This window comes from Gasterosteus aculeatus, chromosome 1 (genome assembly GCF_964276395.1).
Source record: "Gasterosteus aculeatus chromosome 1, fGasAcu3.hap1.1, whole genome shotgun sequence".
Lineage (NCBI taxonomy): Eukaryota > Metazoa > Chordata > Actinopteri > Perciformes > Gasterosteidae > Gasterosteus > Gasterosteus aculeatus.
This window is the reverse complement of record NC_135688.1, coordinates 12,140,724-12,165,109: the sequence shown is the minus strand read 5'-3', so window position 1 is coordinate 12,165,109 and position 24,386 is coordinate 12,140,724. Positions and strand designations below refer to the sequence as shown.

The 24,386-nt window shown below is 42.3% G+C and overlaps 1 protein-coding gene across 4 annotated transcripts in view; it reads left to right on the top strand.

Moving 5' to 3' along the window:
* The window catches only part of cadm1b (cell adhesion molecule 1b), a 100,437-nt gene that overhangs the window by 51,564 nt on the left and 24,487 nt on the right, over nt 1-24,386 (top strand). For 2 of the 4 annotated variants that reach the window (XM_040182742.2, XM_040182735.2), the window contains exons 2-3: nt 17,560-17,580; nt 21,839-21,985. In XM_040182742.2, the coding sequence (XP_040038676.2) occupies nt 17,560-17,580; nt 21,839-21,985 (168 nt within the window). The remainder of the gene's footprint in view (nt 1-17,559; nt 17,581-21,838; nt 21,986-24,386) is intronic. The other 2 variants (XM_078098489.1, XM_078098488.1) reach the window with 1 other exon arrangement.

Sequence of the window (24,386 nt, the reverse complement as noted above, 5' to 3'; positions counted from 1 at the left end):
TTATTTGTCCAATGATGGATATGTGCTTCCGAAGAAACACAATTAAACCAAAGGTAAACAGAATACAATATTTGCCTAAACAAAAGCTACATGAATAAAATGCTAATGTTAAAATGTGGTTACGCTTCTGCCGCAGAGTGAAATGACATTACATGGAGCCCTACACACTCTTTTTCCATTATTCATCTTAATCACTGAATTGTAAATATGTCTGAGTGAATCGTTAAATCATTGCTGACAATTAATACATACATTACAATAAGGTAATCAATTATTAAAACCGCTCGCCGCTCACAGCGATTTTACGACCAGAGGAGCTCATGGTTCAAGCCGTCAGCCTGGTAGACTGAACCTGAAGTTCACCCTCTGTGTCAGCGCCTGCAGAAAAACTTTAAAATTTAGAAATTAATTTATCTCACTGAGTTCAAGCTGCGGTACAAAATCAATCCTGAGGGATGAATTGTTTTGCATAAGTTGTTATCTCTCAGGCTGTGGCACTGCGCTCTGATCTCTCCCTCTGTCTGTTTCTGTGTTTTTAGGGCTATGAGATGTTTACGTAATATGATAATGCTTTGTTTGACTGAAGCTTCATGCGATGCCCTCTTACTCACATCTGGCCCACGGAAGTCATTTTTGATCTCGTAAAAGAATAAATGAAAGAATGTAGGAATAAATATCCCTCTGCTGACAGTCCGGTGAGGCTCAGTGCTCCACAGAATGGCCTCAAACACTGCCAGTCATTTATTTCATGATGCACCAAAACCCACCGATCTGCACTAATCACACAGGAATTAAAACTCTAGACGGCCAAAAGTATGTTGGCAGAGCGTGAGTACCATGTGAGCAAACTATGGGTATGAATTAGCTGCTGTGCCTGCAGTGATCTGTGATATGTATCCAACCAGCATAAAAGATGACTCGTCTCAAATGTAATGACTAATCTCAACTTGTGGGGAGCCGTATCTTCACGGCGCTTGTTTTGTGCACGGGGTAATTGCCAAGTTGCAATTTGAAGTGGCCTTCCCCAAACTAAAAATACACAATAGGAATCCAATTATTGGCTAGAATAGGATTTTATGCCAAAGAATTAAAAGAATACTAAAAAAAGTATTCAAACTGCTCTTCTGTAGCATTGTCTGATTGGTGAGTGACATTTACAGAGAAAAGGAGGAGGATCAAAAAGTATTGCAGCAGTTGTTTTGCTTTTCATTCCAGGCCTTTCCCACCATGCAACTCTAAATGGTTGTTCCCAGTATCAGCAGATGTGGCCTTAGGCTTTGATGAGGAGTAATGGTACATGCACCATGGTGTGTGCTTAAAGCTGACAAAAATAAGCTCTGTATGTGTATGTTTAAACAACACATCCAGTGTCAGTACTGTCGCTGTCAGATTATTACCGCAAAGACAATGACACGTTTCGTTAGTTTAACAGTTTATAACAGCTATTGTAGCTGCCGTCGCTGTTGTGTAGTAAGAAAACTAGTTAAATGTTACTGACCGTTCATCTGTTTATGTTATTGTGGACCTTGTGGATTGACGTTAAAAAAAACCTGTAATGAAACTCAAATAGCATCACAATCATGAGTTCATACTGGAGATGTTGACAGGACAAATGTTTGTCCGTTGGTTTGTAATAATCTGTAATCAGAGCACAGCAAATGCATTTTCCATCACACTGTTTCCTAGTGCAGATAGATTTGAAAAATTGCCTTACGACTGTGATCAAACACTGGATCCACATCATCTCAAACCCACAATATTGGAACGTTTTGTAAACAGTCTTTATCTGTAATCGCTGCCTTTTTTCTGACATAGTAAAAAGACATCATCCCCTTTTTTTCCCCCGAGATGAATTTGGCATTTAAAGTGGCGATGACTCAGTGCTTCGTTTCATACAAATACTCTTGAATTTAGGAATCAGTCCCTCGAGAGTAAGTACTTCCCCAAATAGCCGTAGAGATGGGCCGCGTTTCTCCACAGTGAAGGCGAGTCCTACTTTGCAAAACAGTAAGAGAGCAATTTGAATGCTTAGATGTGCAATAAGAAAGTGAGACGAGTCAAGTGGGGAATGTATTCGTTTGGAATGGCAGAATAAAATCTCTAAAAGCCTTCAAGTCATGTATTCTTGTATTTCTAATCAGCACTATAGTTGGAAGTATATTTTTTATCTATTTTTTCCAAACTAAATACTATTATTATTATTTCTCTGCATAAACATGTTAAAGAGTCCATGTGCCCCCGAGAATCCTACACACAACAATGTGAGCCGTTTTTTAACCTCCAACTTGAGCAAATGTATTTTGAATGGTACTGAAGTTGCCCCCAAAGAAAAGCTCTTCACATCTTTCTGTCAGTTGTTTCAGAAGCATAACACTTAAGGGGAAAAACATTAATAACTGATTTTGTTATTGGATTAAAGGTTTCCCTCTCTGCTTTTACAGTTTTTAAGCTTTTCCACTGAATTAAAGTTTATCCTTTCAGGGTAATAATAACACTCTCTCCCCCGCGATAATTGAGCTGATACAGAAAATTCACAGTAACATTGTGATCAAATAATAATGTGTTTTTTATCCTCCCAGGCAAAATGGTTCAATGGTTTTGAACATTGCATTTTGCATAAGACAGGATGTAGAAGTCAACGTCATCGGTTTTTCATCTTATTATTAATGATAAATACATAACTGATGAAACAATAATGAACATGACGGGATTCATGAAGCTAGCTGGTGGTCAAAAGGATGGATCTAGTGACGTTTAGTGAGCATTTTTTCAAGCACCGCCTTTCGGGTCTATATTTTTGATTTAGAATGAAAAGCGCTGACACAAGATTGATTGCTATGACATTCATGTTCCCCTGAAGATGGATTGCAAAAACATTGGCGATCGCCTGACTCAGGTAAAAAATGTACAACTGGGAAATATCTGCAAAACCAATGACATCCCCAATGCTTCCTTTGCATTTTGTTTTTATTGATAATTGCCAAATGTTATTATGCTAAAACTTTATTGTGAACATGGCAAACAATATTAAACTGCTGAAAATCAGCCAATTTGGACTATGATTAACATTTGAAATGATTCCAACTTTGACTTCGGTTAGACTTTTTGCAGCTCAACCAATGAGATCACCGTGGCAACAGTGTTAAAACCTCCGCTGTGCTTTACCTCTACAAGGTCCAACAACCTGCCTGGTGGTGAGCAAGGAAAAAATGCATTGTTATGTGAAGGCAGCTTTAATCTTGTAAATTATATCCAGATCAAAACAAATTAAAAAGTGTGCGGCACAAGCAGTACATTTAGCATCAACCCTACCTACAGATTATATGCAGAATAAAAGTCAGTGTTTCGGCAAAAAGACTTCAACATTACTGTGTGTCGGTTGTTTATATGGAAAGACAAATCTTCTCTGCAGGCAAACCATTTGTAGTGAGAAGAGAGTACATTACATTAATCTGACTAATGAGCTATCACATTGAATAAATAAATCTACAAGAACAATAATGTATTTTAATAAGAAATGCTAAAGGCCACTCAGATGAAAAATTACCTCTCAAAAGTCTTGGCCTAAAGAATAAATCTGGCTTCCCCATTTTGGTGACACGAATAGGGCCATGTGAAGTTCATTTTAATAATTGATCACCACAAAGTACTTGGAGAGAGATTTGCTGATAAGCAAAAGAATAGGTTTGTGTTTTTGAATCACAACATCCTATCGATCTTCTTTGAATTACGCCTAGTGGAAGAACCACAGACTTAGGGATTAGTCATGGATACCTTTTGACCTCAGCATTGTCCAGGGAGATTGTGTTTAAAGCACTTCAATTTACTGCCAAACCTGCACACATTAAATGGATGAATCTAAAGTGGCGTTTTAGCAGTTTTCGGGTTTCATTGTTTTTCACCGTATAGAGATCATCATCGGCTTCACCTGCATTGTTGCGATTTTTGAGACATAATTCTTATTTGTCACTTTTAATCCATCAATAATTTATTGATACTAGAGAAATATTTTTGGAAGTTTTGTTAGTATTTAATCTTAATCCCTCTGTCATCTTTACAACCTAAATCATGGTTAGAAACATTATTACATAGTAGTGCATAATACCAATCATCTTGCAAATGAGACTTATTAGACAAATTAGTGTTTTACCGGTCTGACACGGAAATATTCTCCTTCTGTATCTGAGACGCTGATCACTCGTGTGTTGACACAATCCGCTGATGTTTGGGTCGTGTCCAGAAACAAAATGGTTTAAAGATTTGTGTTATTATCTCATCTTCCTCCCGTGCCAAACCAATACATAGAAATTTGACGAGGCAATCAACTGGAAATGGAAAAAAATGAAATTTGAGCAGCTTAAAGATCAAGCTCATTTCCCCCTCGAGAGTGTTCTTGCCAAACTGTGTGATTGTCTGTTACCCCTGCGACTGTACCGAGGGTCCACTGGCTGATGTTCACAGCCTCCTTCTGTTGTACATTGTTTACACTTTCACTGTGACTGATGACTTTACAGAGCAGAAGTGCCAGCGTTTCCTTGGTGTTTACTCAAAATGACAGAAACATCATGTAATATACATCATGTAATACCCCTTTCTAATGACCCAACAAAAGGTTTAAACATGCTTTTTTACCATTAATTTAGGTCTACCGAGTGGTTAGAAGCAACTGACCAAAGCACCGCGCCATGTACAGCCATCATCCAAAAACGTTTAATATTGACAAACAACAGTTACAGCTTTGAATTCTCTCTGGCATTTTAACCATTTAAAAAGGATCAACCATAAGAAAAAAGGGATTTTTGACAACTTGGCAACCCATAATTAGCTTGTATTATTATCATAACCAAAGTGGATAACTCATTGCACATGAAACTGTTTGAATATAAATTATACAGGCAATTGATGCAACAACATCCTACACGTCTAAACTTCTATTTAACACTGGTATGTACTGCATCAAAGATTTAGTGCAGTTTTCTTAAACTTTTCACTCTTCTTTTTGTGAAAAACCCCCCAAAACAAACCTTTGAAGATGCAGTTTCTTCTTAAGTTTGTTTAGAAGTGAGGTACTTTCTCTTTTTAAACCTGCGCCTCCAACGCCACGGACTGAGGCAACACATCCAAAGAATGTGGAGGCAGAGACAAAGAGCTGTGATGTGATGAAAGAACCAGACACAGGATAGTTTTCACTATGAAACAGCCGCTGATCTGTAATGGCACTGATATATTCACGATATAATCTGTCTGTGTGTGTGTGTGTGGATCCTTCTTCTTGGCATGCTGAATCAATACAGACAAAGCATCTACAACTACAAAATATCTAAGTGAGACATGGGGCTGTACGTTCTGTTGGCGTTTGGCTGAATACCACTCATTGCCGGTGTGTATCTGCATGTCCAACAACACGGTCGGCCGCGTGTGAGCGGTGTGAATGTCAATAAGCAGTTGCGGGGACCAAGTATTAGCAGTGGATTACAGGTGACTAGCAGGCTTTTGAATCTCTTCTCCGTGATACCCTTTGAATGTGTTCACTCCCTTTGAAGGGATGTCAGTTTTAAAATATCTCAGTCCTTTTATGTTTAACACCACGGATGTTTGCGTTGAAGGAATCCTTTTTTTTTTTTTTAAGGATGAGATGAGAGCTTCACAACAGTCAGCATCCATCAAAGAGGGAGAAAGTCTGAGAAAAGTCCCGCGCACAACTAAGCATGACTTGTTAAAACGCAACATGAGGCCGTGGCGTCTGCGCCGGGTGATTAGGGTGCAGCAGCGGGTTAAAGAGTTGAGTGACAGGCGGATCCTGACAGAGCTCACTCCCGTACTCTGTCGCTGAATTTCATCGAGTGTTTGTGTGTGTTTCGCAGCAGTAATAAGCTTTACAGTACGTGTGTAATGTGCCGGCCGCCGCTTCGTATGCTGGATAAGCTCTCTAATTGTTTACAGTGCACATTCCCCCGGCTGCTCTGATTTTGATTTGCTCTTTCATTTAGTCTTTATTTTACCTCATTATTAAGGCCCGTGTTATTGCCAGTTGTATATAAAGTATTTTGCAGTGTTAAAATTGACACTGGTAATTTAATTTCAGGAAATCAACTGCAGAACTCTGCACCTCTTAAATACAAAGCAGAGTGGGAAGGATAAAATTTGAACATATCGGTTTGGGGTAAAAAAAAAGAACCTCTTCTTGTCACTTTATTTTATTGCTCTCAACAGCAAGCTGCTACAGCTTGATTAATTCTTTCACAGTGTGACAAAAGAAAAACATACAAAGCTGAAGCTACCGATGAGCAGTGCTTCCTACAACCTTGCACACAAATCAGGTGAAGGGGACAGTTGTGGGGTCATTTTTTATGTTTCAAGGAATAAAGCTGGCTCACAGCCTTACTGCTAAGGCTGGGAAGAGACCGCAGAGCCACAGAGTTCAGTCGGCCTGTAAGCCAAGGGATGAAGATGTGTTCTGATGCTGATCCTGCAGTTGCTGTGGATCCCAAACAGCAGCACATGGAACTGACAAACCCAGGTATTTACTCTGGCATTCCAGCAGTATTCTCTCCTCTGTCCAAACAAACAATACGTATAGACCCGATCTTCATGGGAAAGCACACCCTCGCCACTGAAAAAGAAAAAAAGCCACCAAAGCTCCATCAGTCTGTGCTTGAGATGTAACAGTTAGAATTAAAAATAACTTATTTATCTAAAGATTTCCCTGAATTTTCCAAGGCAATCATCGTAAGCGATTTATCTTCTAGGTGTGACCGTGTGAGGGACAATCCTTGCATGTGTGTGTGTGTGTGTGTGTGTGTGTGTGTGCTGTTATGCTTTGCCACTCCACCATCGTGTGGGCAATGCATCCCTGAGGGTAGTACCCCACAAAGCAAGTAATAGTGCTAAGCACGCAGATAGGCGCCTGAATTAGACTGAGAGGCGCCTCTAATTGCACGAGTTGTCAGATGTGCTGTGCCGTAGATTAGCCGACTTCTCTTTATTTTCTCTATGATCATCATCTCCTTTCTCTTCATCACCTCCTCCGGCAAGGGCCGCTGTGTGAAACCCTGCATTTAGGTGTTATTATTATCATGAGTAGTTGTAATAGCAGCTGGATTATTATTGCAACGGTAGCGTTGTTTTTTTATTAGGAGCTTGCTTTTAGTATTATTTCTGTGGTGGGATACAGGATGCAGCACAGTAAGCGTCAGGACAACGTACGGCCCCTGTTAGCCTACTACAAAATGTGTGTGAGGCCACGAATTTAGAAAACTTTGAAATAGAACTTTGAACTGCAGTTCTGGGTTTAGTATGTATGCTGAACCATACATTCAGAAGCATCGTGCAACACAATTAGCTCCGGCGAATATGTTCAAGTCTGTCAGTCTTTTGTACTTTGTCTTGCTTGTTATGTGGTGTCTTTCATACTGTGATGCAAGATCTCTGATCTGTGATCCGTAGTAACATACACAATATACTGTTTCTCACACAACATCATAGCCACATGTTTCGGCTGTCCTAATATTCTCATGCAGCTCTCAAAACAAATTGACTCATTCCCATTAGAATGAACTGCAAACATTGGCAGTGAAATGTATGCTAATGGTGCCGGAGCTGCGGTCGCGCACTGAATCCCCAAAGTAGTTACAGAGGTGTCTTTGCCGTTTCTGGGAAAGATGTTGAAAAGTCGTTACAACTTAAACTGTGTAAATTGCTGCTACCGAATGTGAGCACCTTAAGTTACGTGGGTGTGTACACTAATAACAGAGTCTCACTCGCCTGAAATAGAAACATCGCCTCACAGGACTCTGCATAAATTTGCGTATTCCTCCCGCTGCATTCCTCCATTTGTTTACAGCCGGTGACAGTTGGAGGCGCGTGAAGATTAAAGAAGCAACTTGAACCTGTGGAAGCTGGAAGCCGCGGCGGCAGAAGAACCGAGAGAACAAGAGCAATGGTGGTCTGGGGTGAAAGGCAGGAAGGGGAATGTTGGGAGTTAGAAATAGTTTGATTTGATCAAGAAAGCACAGATATTCTGCTAACAAGCGTAACAGATCCTCAGGGGGGCTTCCTTTTGAAAAGTGTTGACCAGAAGTTGTCAACCCACAAAGAACGGAGGCAAAAGAGACTTGGAAGTTTGGGTTTGCAAAGTTGGTTTCAGTCAAAGCCAGCAGGTCTCCACACAGGACGGAGGCAGAAGCTCATTTTCCTGCTGTGTCTTTGCAGAAGGAGCAAAACCTTCTATGGTCTCCAAGTGGTTTAGTGGCATTGAGCTTTTGTATTATTTGAGAATAATTTTGGATGTCTAACTGTGAGATTTCTGCTTCCACTCCAAAACAATGGAAGTGAATAGATTTTTGTTGATTGTATCAAAGCAGTTTTCAATTTAAAAACAAGAGCTTTCATTGGAACCATTCACAAAGAAGACAAAAGGGTTTTTATACCTTTTACAGGCCGGTATCCAGTGAAAATTGGGTGTCCATAGCTCACACTCAACGTTCAGTGCTGACATTCATTGTCAGTGAAAGGCTAATGAACAAAGGCTGGGACAGAGCTATCAAGTATGACACAGGCACACCGTAACTGCAATGTTTGAGGGTTACAGCCATCAAAGAAGGTAGAAATCAAAAGCGTTGACCGCGAAGGTAATTCTGACTTCTTAACTGTAACGACTACAAATTAAATCCCTTCAACCCAGAAAATAATACGCGAGTGAGAAGAATCTTCAGTTAAGGTTCCTTACTATTTCTGATCCATACATTTAGAGCAACAATTTTCACATCCACTGAATTGCTGCAATCTTTCCACGTGTGCGCCTTTAGAGCTTTAGAACAAGTTCCACTACGACAACACTGGGGTTTCAAGAGAGGAGAGCAAAAAGTCTAAATGAACATGAAATGCTTCACGCTTCATAGAGATTTACCTGAAAAGAGACTTGATTTTCAGATACGCACTGCAGCATGTTCATACTGCCGTCCGTCCACATGCAGTTTCCATGTCTCCCTGTTTGTCTACACGTTTTCTCAGCAGGTTGTAGGTTATCTACCGTCAGAAGCAGCGAGTCAAACAAATTAACTTAAAAAGCTTCCCCCTTTGATCATACGGCTCTCTGCTTGTTTCCTCCCAAACTCGGCAAACACACAATCACGGGGAGGAGAGACTAAATTGCCCGTTGGTAAAAAAAAAAAAAAAGCGAATGTGGAACCCGGCAGGCCTCACAGTCGCATGAGGGTAATTGGAATCCAAATATGGCCGAATAAACTTACGCTTTGCCCGCACTGCTGGTTGACATTGTTCTACCTTCTCTGAAATCCGGCACTAGTCAGGATCATAGCGGCGCTGCGTTTTTTTTTCCTCCTTTTTTTTTTCCGCTCTCTACTTTTGAGTTTGCGCGTGTGTTTCTGGCCTGTCAGTGCGGCACATCAGCAGTCGTAACAGGCGGTCCCTGTGGAGGGCAGACTGACAGGTAGGTAATGATCAAAGAGGCTGTTTCCTGTGTTTCATGTCGGGCTCAGAGAGAGACACACAGTCCTCCTTCATGGGCTCTGGTTGCAGATAGCGCTCACTCACTCATGCAAACGCGTGCAAGCACAAGCTTGAGTCATTTAGAGACCCCTCGCATTAACAGCCGCTAACACATTTCTCGGATTCAGCCCCACTCTCCCCCTGCCACATTCCCTCCCTCCTAATAAATCGCTGAACTTTTCCTGCCTGCAACACCGACTCTCAGTCATCTCAAGCTGTCATCTGAACTGTATCCTACATCCATAAAATATTCACCTGAAGGGGAAACACAGGCAAGGCCACCCAGTCCGTGTCCAATTCGACCCCCCTCACCTCCCTCCCCAAGTAAGCAGGACTATCTCTCTGACTCAGGTGCCAGTTCCACTCACGGATATCTTGCCCTCAATCTTGTGTCCACACTGGCCAGTGGCTGTGTGGACGGGTTTGTACTCCGCTCTGCTCTGTTCAGCCTGCCGGTTTCTGTTTAATCAATTGAAGCAATTCAGCTTGTATTTGAGAAAGGCCAAATCTCATCTCAGGTTGGATGTTGTTGGGAATGAAGTGCATCCTTGAGGACGGGTGTAAAAACAGCTTCACTTTATCTGGGAGATTAAAACTTCAGGGTCAAAGTAATCTATCTTAATGAAACTGTCAAGTAATCCGAGAATCTGTAAACTGTGTGTGTGTTTGTATGTGTGTGTGTGTGTGTGTGTGTGTGTGTGTGTGTGTCGTGCTGGCGTCTCCACACACTCGCCTGTGTGCATGCGCGTGTTTTATCTGACTGGATTCATACATGATTTTTAAATTACTGATTGGCAGACTAGATGCTTATGTGATTGCAATGTGAGGTAAATGAACTGGCAATTATCCAATGTTAAGGTAATTGCATAGCCAATCAAATATACAGCAGGTAGTGGAAGCATGAAGAGCTCACTTAAAGAGCCATAAGAACTACTCCTCTATGCACTATTAGGTTTGATCTCCTAGGCCTCTTAATTTAGCAGGAATTTATATTTCTACAGAAAGCTCCATTTATTTGATAGATTCACACCTTCTACTTTCACAGGTAGTAAAATAGGACAAAATGTAGCTCATTGGATGCTATTTATCTGGAATTTAGTAAGAATCTAATCTCTTCGCCTTTAGTTGGTTATTTTAATAATCTCTGCACTGATATGCTATGATGGAGAAAGGCTACTTAGTGCAGGTCCTTGACTACGGTTTTAAACTGTATTAAAGCTGGAGGAGTGAAAACGTGTTCTGTTTTTTATTTATATTTACCCAAAGCTTCCTTACTGTCCATGCGTACTGCTTACATGCCCGTGTTCCTTTTCCACAGAGGGCTCGTCAATAAACACTCCGAAGTCACGGTTGACCCCCTTTTTTCTTTTACACACCGATGCTGGCAGCTTATCCCTCCGAAAAAAACCCACTGAATCTCCGTGAGGGGGGGAAGGGACGTGTGGCTGGCGAGCACGCAAAGCTTCAAATGATTGATAGCCATTTGTTTTGCCTGCTTTATACAACATAAACTCTCCAGCGATTCATCACCAGAGCGAGAGTTTTCCACGGTGCCTCTGCAAAGCCAACTAAAAATAATTCATTTTCTGCAAGCCACGAGCCAGGCACTAATGTTAAATATTCATGCGGGTCCGGTCTAAATGATGTGGCCATTGGCACACAGTTAGAGCACACTCTCTCGGATGGAAGGAAATGTCAAGCTGTGAATAAATGAAAGCGGAGAAGCCGTATATTAACCTGCCATTGTGAATTTACTATACTGTAGTTGCCATTTCGAATAGATTTCTTTAATAATAATCAATACACTCGAGCATATTGCCACTTTGGCAATAATCTGGACTCAATGCGTTAACTCATCCAACCCTTACTGTTGGGTTTGTTTGCCTAAATTGTGCTTCGTGAATGTTAACAAAGGGGCTGTTTCTGCTGTCGGAGTCAGCATGTTCAGACAATCAAAGCAACAAAGTTGACTCTTCAAAGACGTCGATGGACTGCGAGTGCCTCACGTCACATGAGATCAATATGGCTTGAGCCTATGCAGCTGTTACGGTTTCATTTGTATTGATTGCCACATCAGTGAAGCGCATTAGTTTCCGAGGCATTTTTACAGCAGCGTGACAGGGAGAAGATGTTGTCATGGTTGCACAGAAATGTTTTCGTTGTAGGTCATCTTCTGCCATGATATCAGTAAGCACACTGGAAGAAAAGGACAGAATATAATAGAACACACTGGGTTGAGTATCCATTTAGGGGAGAACTCAAATAGAGAGCATAATGTCCACTCTGCATCATTTTGATGGAATGGGGACTGTTAAATGGCCTCATATTGACAGACACACTGAGACACAATTCATTTTTATCACACACACACACACACACACACACAGACACACATGCACACACCGCTCACGTTCACACACACATTTTCCTCCTACAGTCTCTGACTAATGAGGCCTGGGGCTAGAGATGGTTCCATCAAGGAACTTCCCCCTCTTTCTTTCCACCTCTAACACACACACAGACACACACACACTCGCTCTCCCTACTCTCAAACATGCACCTGATTGATAGCAGTGATTTGACTGAGAAAAAGGAAATGGGGAATTGAAAAATGGTGGAAGAAGATTGGAAACAACGTGCTGATTATAAACTCTGCGAGGAAACAAAAGGCCTTCCCTCTGCCTTTTCTTCTTAGCAAAGAGGTAGCAGGTGTGTGTCTGACAGGTGCCTGATTGAGGCGCACAAAAGACATTACAACTGCAAACAAATGGACGTGTTTAGCGTCCCGGATGTAGTTAACATTTTGGGCTGATGGATGTGATTATGTGTATATGAGCAGTGGCATCCGGAGAATGGGTGCAGGTGTTAAAGAGAGTCAAGCGGAAAAGGAAGCATGTTATTGTTGTGATGACAATAATCCAGCGATACAATTAATGGTTTGTCGTCACCAAGGTCAGGAGCCTCTGGGATGTATTTAATGTGCCTCATATTGTAATAATAAAGCATCCCTCAGCTAGAGACAGATACACAGCAGGTGGAGGACCTCGCATATTTATCATCATGAGAAAGAAATGAATCAGAGAGGCCAACAACCATTGGGTTACAAATTCATGATTTACAAAATAACCTAAATTACCTCAAAGCCAGCGCCACTTATTTTGGTCTTCTGATGTTTATTTTGTCATGTTTCAGGAAAATAATCAAGGGCACTTTTATATCAGTGAGAATAAATTAGTCGCTCGCTCCTGTTGAAAGAGCTTAATGTTTTTGCACAACTGAGGGAGCGCCTTGGCCGAGGCCCCAGTGGTTTAATATCCTCTGAGAGCTTCCAGACAGTGAGTGGTGGTGCAGCAGCTGTCTCTTGACCTGCTGGACCCCCACTTACCCCTCTGACCACCTTCTTTTCACCGGGCAGGCTGTGGCAATGACAAGCCTGTCAGAAGCTTCTCCTAATGTCCTAATTACCCCTCACAAACACACACGCACACACACACACACACACACACACACACACCTACACGCACACAAACACACAGACAAACATGCACCCAGAAATGCTTGTGCAGATGTATGCACATTCATAGTGAGCAAGCAGATCTGCTGGCAGACAGGAAAGCACACACACACACACACACACACATGGCTTCTGGGAGCATTGCTCACCTCATATGAGCAATGCTTTGGAGACCAGAATATATGGTTGAGGCATTACATTGTCTTCAGAAAGACAAAGTCCCTGTAGACTCTTTGGAGGCTTTGATTTAAATCGTTCTGCATGCCTTTTAATCCGGGCAGCGCCCCCCGTCGGATCTTGAGCAACGGATTCTCTCCTGCGGGTTAACGAACGAAGCACTGCTGCCGCAAGTTTTCCTAAGACCGGCGCTGAAAAGAGGCTTCTCAGCAGTGCCTGCTGACTTTGAAGAGAAAAAAACATCCCAAAAAAAAAAGATGCAGTCACCCGAAATCCAAATGAGATGTGATGTGTCACTTTCCCAGAGGTTAAGCTTCTTTTGGCTTTTAGCAGGAGTCTCTCTCTGCTGCATTGGTTTGTGGGTGCGGAGCGTCGCTGCCGCTGCTGCACATAAGCCCATGCTCAGTCAACCAGTCTTGTTAACATAACCGAGTGAATGATTGCGCCTCGAAGGAAAAAGCAAATCATTGTACTACCTCCCAGCAAATGCACTTTGTTGGTGATTTATAGACCTCCAAAGTTACTGCATTTGTCACAATGAGCAAGACTTTATAGTTTGCAGCAATAATGATTTTTCTGCTTCATATTATGTTGAGACATCCCTTTTGTAGAGAAGTCTTATTTTATTTTGCCAAATTACCTTTCGTGTCACTGTGATATTATCGCCTTTTGATGCGGTTGTATTTGTGTAACAGGGAGAACTCGGTGTCTGTCATGTGACGCCGCTGTGTGGAACAGCAGCCTGGCATCTGCAGTCGTCACAGATGTGTTGGCGTTCTCTTTTTTCTTGACACCACTGTGTGAGCCGAACGCTACCTGAGTTGTCATTATAGCTGGCTGCTGTTTGTAGCTTTCCTTTTGTTTGTGTGTGTCAGTTGCCAAGACATTTGCATGTGTGTTGTAAGTGACAAGACCCAGTCACACAAGATAACTCACAGGTATTTTTGTTTAATAAGTAATTAGTGAAGCTGGAATGTCTTCATTCAACAGCCATCTAGCGTCATTCATTATGGGCAATTGTAGATTTTTACTAAGAGCAAGCAGGGTACCAAATTCAATATATCTGCTCTTTATCTGACAGCATTTCTGAAGAATTACCCCTTCATCTCTCAAAGTAAAAGTTGTCTTTGTACAACACAAACATTCAGGTCACAGATCGGACATTAGCAAACCAAAGCTCATTAACATTGAGCAATTACCACCTCTGTGGGGATGCTGGTGAAAGCTCGTCCCTCTTCCAGTTTATCCTGCAAGAACATGCTCTGCCTCTCTTGTAAACCGGCCTGATTAATACATGTTTCGTTCGACTCTGGGGAGGATTAATATGAGTATTCCCAGTAGTGTTTGCAGGTGAGCGATTTTTGATATCTCACTGACATGTTGGGTCGGATTAAGCTGTAACGGCTGACGAAGATAACAGAAGAAACAGGTTAAATCGAAGCACAAAACATTCCCCATTATATATAGAGTTGAGCTCTTACAAATACTTGTTTCTAATATCAATTAATTAAGAAGTGCCATTTACAGCACATTTCTGTACATTAAAATGCTTGTTTTGTCAAACAAACGAACCTAAAGATATTCATTTGGCCGGAATACAAATAAACCAGGATATGGAGTTGGCACAATTACCATTAGGATGGATTTGTCGAGATCCTTGTGTTTGCTGATGAAGACAGGGTAATGTGGTTGAAAGCTCTGTGAAATGCCTTTTGAATTGTTCAGTCAACTTTCCAATTTATACAGAGAATTGCTCAAATATATGAATAATTTAATGTGTACCTGCAACAATTATGCCTGAACAAGGACTTACATGAGTTGTCGGGTGTGGGTTTTTTTCTTCTTCTTTTTGCGAGGACAGCTGAAGCTCTCTGATCAGTTTCTTCTGTGAAAATCCTGACCTCAAAAGTTGTCTGTTCGTTGTGTCCACCCTGCAGGAGCTCGCTTCTCCATTCCAAGAGAAAAAGTTTCAAGCCCACCTGTGATCCCTCTAATTAAAGAAAACACAGTGGGGCGAACACAATAAGAACACATGGCTCCACACACAGGCGTGCACACACGCAAAGATAAGATGTGGATCAATATGGGGACTGCACAGAGTTCCAGCATTCAACTCGTTTTTTCTTCCTCTTATGCGCTGCGATCACACACTAGGTTGACATGAAACACGCAGCAGATTACAGACATAAATAAGCAAGGGAATGTTATACCTGAAAGGAAGAACACTGATTCAAAGGCATCCCATTAGTACTGGGAAGAAATGTTGCCTCATTAATGTAACCCCCTCCTGCCTTTACTGATATATATATATATATATATATATATATATATATATATGCGTCTATATATAGATGTATGTTGATGTACAGCCAGAGAGAGAGATGCCACACAGAAAGCCATCCTCCTCAGGTCCTGCCTGAAAATACAGTGCTGAATATGATGGATTTGTTCGGTTGACAATGGGTTGAACACAGACGCCTGAATCTTAGAGCACTTGGAGCTTCACGTTTTCTAGGAGCCATAATCGAGTGCTAAAAAACATGCCCCTTCAAACGTTCACAACTAGCGTGTTTCCAGTTGGAAAAGCAGCATCGGCGTAGGTGAAAAGGAGCTACTTTTTCCACCTTTGCTGTTTCTGCTTCGGATGAAAAGAAGACGAGGTGAGGCAGCAAGGACAGACATTATTTGGAGGACGGTTGGCCTGCCCGCTCTCCTCCGCCGTGATTGACAGATTGGTGCAACGGCTGCACTCGCACGAATGCCATCACACGCGTTTCCCCAGAAATCTGTCTATCAGCACTGTCTAAGCAGAGCGACAGCCATGACATCTAATCACAGGCGAGCTGGCACCTCATAACTTCTACCTAATGTGCTGCAGGTAGAGAGAAGAGAAGGGGAGCGCGGCAGACGAGCCACAGTGCTATTTATAGCCCCTTCAGAGGCCACCAGCAGGAAGTGGATCATACCGAAGGGTTAGAGAAGATGTCACCGCACTACAGCACAAGTCTCTCTGTGAAGATTCACGTAGGTGTCTGTTTGACACGATCAAACACGGAGATGGCCCGGCGCCATTGCGACACATTTCTTACTTTTTTACACTGTAACATAAAACGAGAGCAGATATTGTACACATAATCATTTACATAGCATTGCTACAACATAATAATTACTTGGCAATTAACGCAGCTCAAAGGCCTCATTATGGGCTGTCCTGTGGGCTGCTTGGACCGGGAGGCATACGCTGTGCTCACTGAAGCTCGAGTCTGGCAACCAACAGCGCTGCCTCGTTTTGTTCAAATATCGTTCAGCTGAAGCAGAATCGCCCCAGAAGTCTCATTATTAACACATCCTAAACACACTGTTTAGCCTGACACCTGATGTTTTTAAAGAAGCCGAGGCTTAAGCCATTTGAGATATTGCAGCGGGCATCTGGACAATGTTCCAAACTTATTTCCCATCGCGTGCGATTTGTCACTCACGAGTCTTTTGTCCCGAGGGAACGGCTGACACATTGAAAAGGCACAAAGAGGTTTAACAGGGACGTATGTCATACCTTACACCCTTATTACGGCTGCCGTGACAAGTTAGACAAGCAGCCAACTTGGACACACTGTACGCTCAGCACTGGAGCCCACATTGCTCACAGCCAGAGTAGAGAAGTCTGTGTGTGTGTGTGTGTGAAATGTCAATATGTAGATATAGGTGTGCGGAAGCGGCCAGGGGAGAAAGTGTGTGAGAGAGAGAGAGAGAGAGAGAGAGAGAGAGAGAGAGAGAGATATGCTGGGGGGGGGGGGGGGGGGGGGTTGTTTGTGAATAGCAGACAAAGAATGACGGAAGCCCTCCCAAGGGTCCGGGCCCTGAGCACTGCTGCAGGGGACTTGGGAGCGCGCCAGCCTCCCGTGCCCTTTGAGATGCCAGTTTGGGTGGGCACCGTTCCGAGTGGGTGCTCTCTTCTCCAGGATCCACACCGCCGGGTCCCAGGGGGGGCGCCTCCAGGCAGTGGCTGGCTCCGCAGCGGGGCTGGATGGAATCTCAATCAGGGACGTGAGGAAGGGGGAGTCCACAGATACACCCCCCTCCCCCCAGCCTCTGTTCCTCCATATTAATACGCCGCTGGATGAGGAGAGAAAATGGCTCATTATGTTCGGGATTGTACACACCTGTGGAAGAATAGAATTATTACTCATTATGAAGCTTTTTGTGTTTGTCTTAATTGGCGGAAAATTACACAAACAGCATATGGAGATTATATGTCACACGTGAATATGATTTTTTTTACCTGTGCAATATGACTCTGCGCTCACAACCTGTCTGTTCTCTTCTCTTCTGCTCTTGTCCCTCGTCCTGCGCTGCAACAGGAGCTGCTGAAACCCTGACAGGTACTCTTTCTTTTTTGCTACCTGCTGTTCATTTGGAAGCGTTTGCTTCCGTCTGTCGCCTGTCGGTTGGCTGTCCATCACGGTATCTTCATCTGTGCATATTTACATGAATGGTTGGTTATGTTGGTGTTTTCTTTTCCAAGGGAAGAGGAGAGAGTGACACACTCACTAAGCCAATCCACTGTTTATGTTTTAAATTCTCAAATCAACATCTTGCCACACCTGTAATGGCAGATTTCATTTAGTCTACAGAGCCAGGATTTTGCTCAGCTAGAAAGTGCAGTTCAGCAATGATAATTATATCAACAGTATAAAATATACACAACTGGCTATAACGGTTTGTCTTTTTCAGGAACGTTAAGCCATGATTTGTGCAGCTGTCTCCTCCTTTCTCAAAATGTTCAGCTGCAAACTGCCTCTTCAATAGAGGATGTGAACTAACCCTTCATCCTTTATGTTATTTACTTTAATAAATAACACCCTCAAAACATGGGCGGTTGCTGTGAATCAATGACTAGTATTATTAGGGCAAATTAGGGCGACGGTTTTCAGGGCTGAAAGTCCAATAAACGATTTCTTCATTATGAAGTGGTGCACAATCATTACAAAGCAGCGGCCATTTCATTTACTTCAGATAAATGATATACTTTTTAATATTTGGTGACAGATTGAACGTTCACGTTTTCAAGTCACGCTGTAGCATCATTATACAAACGGTTCCTTGAGGCTCTGAGGGAGCTGGTCTCTGGCAGAAAAAAATGGTTAAATTAGTGGGTATGAAATTTTGGAAACCTTCCCATGCAGAGCATCTAGGAGTACTGGCACGGCACTAATTATACCCTGAGACAGAAGCTTTCTTACTTGTGAACATTCTTGAAACAGAATTTCATCATGAGGATCAGGGTTTAATGACTGAGCTGGATAACGACGTCCAGTGGTAAAAATGAAAACATCAGAGAAGGTTAGGCAGTAACTTTGATTGTTAATGACTGGCTATAGTCCTGGTTGTTGAAAGGACACGGCTGCAATGGAGGGCTGCCTGTCCTGCTTTTTGCTGCCCCTTTCATGTCCTTTCATGTGAAAACAAGAGAGACAAGTTGAAAGAGGGAGCGAGCTTTACTGAAAGGTGCCTGTCTCCAAACTTCTGCTGGAGGAGCCGGTCTGCAAATATTTCCTGATTTCATCAACTTTTTCCTAAAATTGGTCAGGTTGGGTGGGGTTTACGAGGGGGGTGGAGGGGTGGTTGCTCTCTCCGGCTGATGAGGCAAGCCTCCATGCCAGACACTCAATGCCAAATTGTACATCCCCCTCAGAGAGCGCACAGACTTCTGAAGGTCTGTATTTCCCTCTGACTGTTTCATTCAGTATGTTATGATGCAGGAACAGGAGGGCAGCCATGTGTAGAGATACCGGCACTTTACTCTTCCAGACAGCTGCTGGAATGAGTGTGAATTTATCAGCCAGTCATCTGTGCCATGCCTCTCTGCCCACTCCCCCTTCATCCCCACCCACCACCCAGAATTAATGACTGCCTCTCCTCATTTGCACCCAATCATGACCAGGATGCTGAGGCAATTGAAAATGTTTACTCCAATTGCAGAAACCCTCCATGTTTCACAAAGTGGCCTGTTTTCCCTTTGATGGGATTGCTAATCACAGTGACGTTATTTATGTGTGTTTTGAATTGGAGATGAGCCCAGGCTCGGATGTTGGAGGGGGACCAACCCTGCTTGGGGCTGCTAAACCTTATGGAGGAATTATCTATCGCATTCCCTTTTCTCTGAGCCCAGCAGATCGGGAGCAGAATAACCTTGCTTTAAGGCTGCTCTATGTTTCTGTTTTGACTGCCAAAATAACATACTATACTTTTAAAGCGTGTAAAAAAAAATAAACATCAATACTCATTTCTTTCGCCTCATCTTCTGCAACTCTAACTGGATGTTCAAAGGAGCTCCGGCACACTTGATATGATTGCAAACTTACACACTTCACCGCATGAAGAATATTTTGACTTCATGCCCATGATTATCAGTCTTCATTTATCATTTTTTTATTTATTTATTATAAATGTAGCAAGGAAGCAAATAATTGCTCACTTTTCTCTTTTTGATTTAAAGTAGATCATCAAACTAAACCACATCGGATGATTCACCACCACAAGATTTAGCTCCAACGCTCGTGAAGGAAAAGGTTGTGCACCATATAAAGTGGAACATATAGTTGGTGGATGGATGCAACTGGAGCTTATGTCACTTTGACAGATGTGTAATAAATGTTCCCCTGACCACAACATCTTCCAAACAATTGCCTACACAGCAAAGCAACCAATAACACGTAGGCAGGATTATTAAAAGATAAACATAACACAACACGTGTCGACATCGGAGAAGCGTGATGGAAGGAGATTGTTGCTGATAGTTTAGCCTTCTGCTAACTCTAAAGGCTCACAGCTGCCCCAACGCTGCTGGCTCGCCCATCAAATATCAAATATATGGTACATTAAAGGGATTTATGGGCTCATAACCTTGCCTGCTCCAGTTTAGGCTCACTGTGGCCTGTGGCTATGCCATGCACACAGAGGGAAAAACAAAGAATGTAGATATATTGTATATTGGGGTTTTGCTGAACCATTCATATTCTTGTCAGGGTTTTTCTTTTGACAATAACTTACTCAATTTGCATGTGGTCTTACTGTTGTAATTACAAGTCAACATAAATAAAACTGTTTGACAGGGTATTTCCATTGGAGGGAAGGTAAGAAAAAAGTAATTATATATGTGTTATATGATCTAGCTATTACATTTCAACCTTGCCAGTATGGAAACTGTGAAAAGGCGTTTTGAGAAGCCCTCCGTTGATTAATATTCCCCCTCATCCATTAAACTTATTCACGGTTGGCCGTTTTGTCCTTAGAGGCTGTTTAGAGACGTTTCCTTGTCAACAATAAACCCTGAACCAGAATTAGAAAAAATAGACCTACTGCCGTGCAATTTATTTTCGTTGATGTTCGTGAGCATTTATGCTATTTAATACAGATTATGTCATCGGCCATTTGAAAGCTGTAAACGTAAATGGCGTAAAACATCTTCAATGCGTGGCAATGTGTACAGTTACGACACAATCTGTGTCTTTTTTTACCCATTACCCATATCCTGAGACTGATCCCTTGCAGCAGAGTGAAATGAAATGGGTAACTTATTGCACTAGACAGGTCTGAGGAGCATTTTGTCCGCTGGAGGTTAATTTCTTATTGCTTGCCGCATTCTCTGAGTCCATTTTGAATCATGTTAGTTTGGCTGTCTATTCCCATTATCCCTGGATAATGCAGGTGTTTTTTCTCCCCCACTTTGTAAATGTCAGAATGCAATAGAGGTGTCTGACAACTTGGGCATGCAAATGTGCTTCTGATGTTTTTCTCGGGGCTTGTGGCTGCAAGCGCTGTTCCTCCGCCGGTGTGAATTTGCAGCCATAAAGTTATTCAGCGTTTTCTTTTAGCCTTTTTTTTTTTTTTTGGGCTGCTGCCTGATAAATATAGCACAAGGTGACTTCTCATTCCCTTCTGCGGTCGGGTGGGGGAAACTTTGCCAGACTTTGTGTGCGGGGATTTGGTGTGAGGTGTAAGTTACGGTGACAAGGTCCGCCGACCTGTCCATGGCAGCAATGACAATCCACAGAGAGAGAGAGAGAATCGGATGCTCAGAGCCCTTTTATTCCTGGAGATACGGAGCAGCTGAGCACACGCGGCGCACATTGGTCGCATGGAACCTCAGATGGGGGGCTCTGATAAAGCTCAACCATAAACAGCATCCAGCCCCGGCTCATCCCTCTCCTTCTCTCTCTGTTTAACTCCTTCTCTCTTCTTCCACCCTCGTCAATATCTACGGCATGCCATTTTTTTCACACTCGTTCCTTGTCTTTTTTTTTTTTTTCTTCCGACCCCCTCCTCTCTCCCTACCTATGTGGGCAGCAGAGCTTACAGCCCATCTGGCAATGACTCACAGGGCCCACTCTGAGCTGGGGGGAGATCAATAGTGACAAACATTGCACATGGCTCTTATATTAGAAGGATTAAGTACGGCTGCAACCAAACAGTGTACGGGGCCTTTTCACGCATCTTTAGACTCTGCATGTGTTTACATGGAGTCCCTGTTGTAGGAAGTATAAATATTTAACAGGCTGTAAATATTCAGAGAGGAACGCTCGCCTCACATGTGATATTTAATTCTCCCCATGTGTGTCTTTTGTCTGCGTTGTTAAGTCGAAGGTCAGAATCTGGCGACTGACAACGTGTCGGTGATCGAAGGAGAAACGGCCACCATCAGCTGCAGAGTGAAGGACAACGACGATTCCGTCATCCAGCTGCTCAATCCCAACAGACAGACCATCTACTTCAGAGATGTTCGACGTAAGCGCTGCTTCTTCAGACACCATTTCAAACCGTGTTTCCTGAAATCTTGTGAAGTGGACATGAAATATGCAATACGATTCAGATAACTAGAAGAAAAGGGTTCGCCTCTAATTCTAACATTGGCCCATCTCTCCGAGAATACTACCTACATGACTTTAAAGGAAAAGCCTAAAGAAAAACACGTTTTTCTTGTTAAGGGCAGTGCTACATCAGTTCTAATAACAGATAATGATCAATTTCAATTAAGAAATGAAAACAAAACTATTTGAGAATGATTATTGCCTAAAATATGTCTATTTGGCCTTAAAAAAAACACCCTATTAATCTAGTAATGCATTAAGGGCTGTCACTTTTTTCAACAAGCATGTGCAAATTCACTCATACCCACACGTGAATCCTTTGTTCTCATTAATTTGCCTCTCCCTTATGTTACTTGCCGTCAGAGTGACAGATGAACCTTACAAGCTAGATGCTTGCATACTTTTATGATTTAAGCTCAAAACCTTTCACCACAACTTAATCAAATCATTGAACATGTTTAAATCAAACAACTTTGATTTACGGTGTTCAACTTCAACATATAAAATTAAAATATGCAACAACTACCCAATTCTATTAGTTCACCAAAGCCAATTTGCGGCTGAAGAGCTCATTCCTCACATCCTTGTTTTCACAACATCTAGTCTTCATTCCAGACTTAAGGCTAATTTAACAACATTTGTGTTGTTTGAAAAAGGGGTTTCACAGTAATAGGTGCCGGCAGTTTTTTCTTTCTCAAGAGGTGTTTGTTTTTGTTCCACATTTCAGGGCATTTCGTACTAAAAAGGTCTCTCAGCTTTTGACATTTACAGTAAAGTATCAGATGTCAAGATCAGCTTTATCTTTAGGTTAAACGTCATTCCTTGATTTGTTGGCTCTTTTACACAAGTAATTACGCTCAGAATGTGCAAAGATTAATATGAGATAATACAAAGCGCCACCATAATGAGAACACTTCTGTGTCCTTGTCACTGTTCGATTTTACGATAATCTCTTAGATTAGGATTTTGCACATTTTGATTATGCATGAGCATATGGGATACTCCCACCAAGTTTTTCTATCTGCTTTTTTACTTGTTTGCATCTGGGATCTGAGCCAAAATTCAAGGTGAACGAGAAACATCCTTAATTTCCGTCTATATTGCATCCCAGCTGTTATTTCACAAGTCCAGGTAACAGTGTTTCAGTTTCTCAAGCTTGTAGAGTTTGTGTACAGAGCCTCATCTCTTATTGTGATACAAAGCATATGTGCCCACGTGATGCTCAACATCTTAGAAATATGCATACTCATTCCATGGAGTAGATGGAAACTGGGATCACGTCAGTTTAGGAAAGCAACGATGAATAATGGGCCCTTACATTCTGGTAGTAATCAATATTTCCTCTATGCAAGGTCATTGCAGTTCCAATGACAATTTGAAATTAGATCAGAATATATGAAATATTCCTGACAGGGGGCTGAAATGTTGGGACACTGTTGTGTGTTTGTGTTTTCCCCTGTAATGGGGTCTAGTGAACCCCATGGCAGCGCTATTCTAGACTTTGTTCCTGAAGGACTGCGGGTGCTTTGGGGACCCCCCTCAGACAGTGGCATTGTTACCTGTCAACAGGGCCGCTCGACACAGTGGCAGATCTTTGTGTACAGGCGAGTAAACAGCAGCGACACAGAGACACACCAGGAGCTACAAGAACAGCAGCTCAGAGTGAAGCGGCAGCCACAGAAACAGCTACCTACACACAAGCAGCAAGCAGAATGGCTTTAAAGAACCAGTGAAAGTCACATAAATACATTTACATTGCAGCAAATAAAGATGAATTGTGTCATAGGTGTATAGGCGAAGCGCTTGTTGCTGGTGTGCGATAGCTATTCTGCAAGATATATGCGAAATGACGTGCAATTTGGCGAGTTGTCATCTGAAATGGAAGGAATGAGCTTTCATCAGCAATGGTGGACCTCTTTGTCTGGTGATGCTAACAACATTATTCTTTCACTGCATCTTTTCACAGGAGTTGTCTGACTTTATGTTGGCAGGGTTTAATGTTTAAAGTGATTCTCTGCCAAAAGAATGTCCTGTTAACTACCAAAGATTCACCGGCTTCAGCTTCTCAACTGTGAATATTTGAGTGTACTTCATACTCATTTGTTGCCAAAATAATCACCCAAGAAAGAAATATATTTTGAATAAAATATATATTTTCCACCCTAATCGGTATATTTATATTGGTAAAAATATGCCAAATAACAGATGAGGTTTCCCCTGTGTGCTTTTATGTAAACAGTCAGCTGGTTTTAAAGCTGCCTCGTATAAACTTCATTGAGCGTCTCCACAGTGAAATGTTTCCCTCCCAAGCAGGTGCT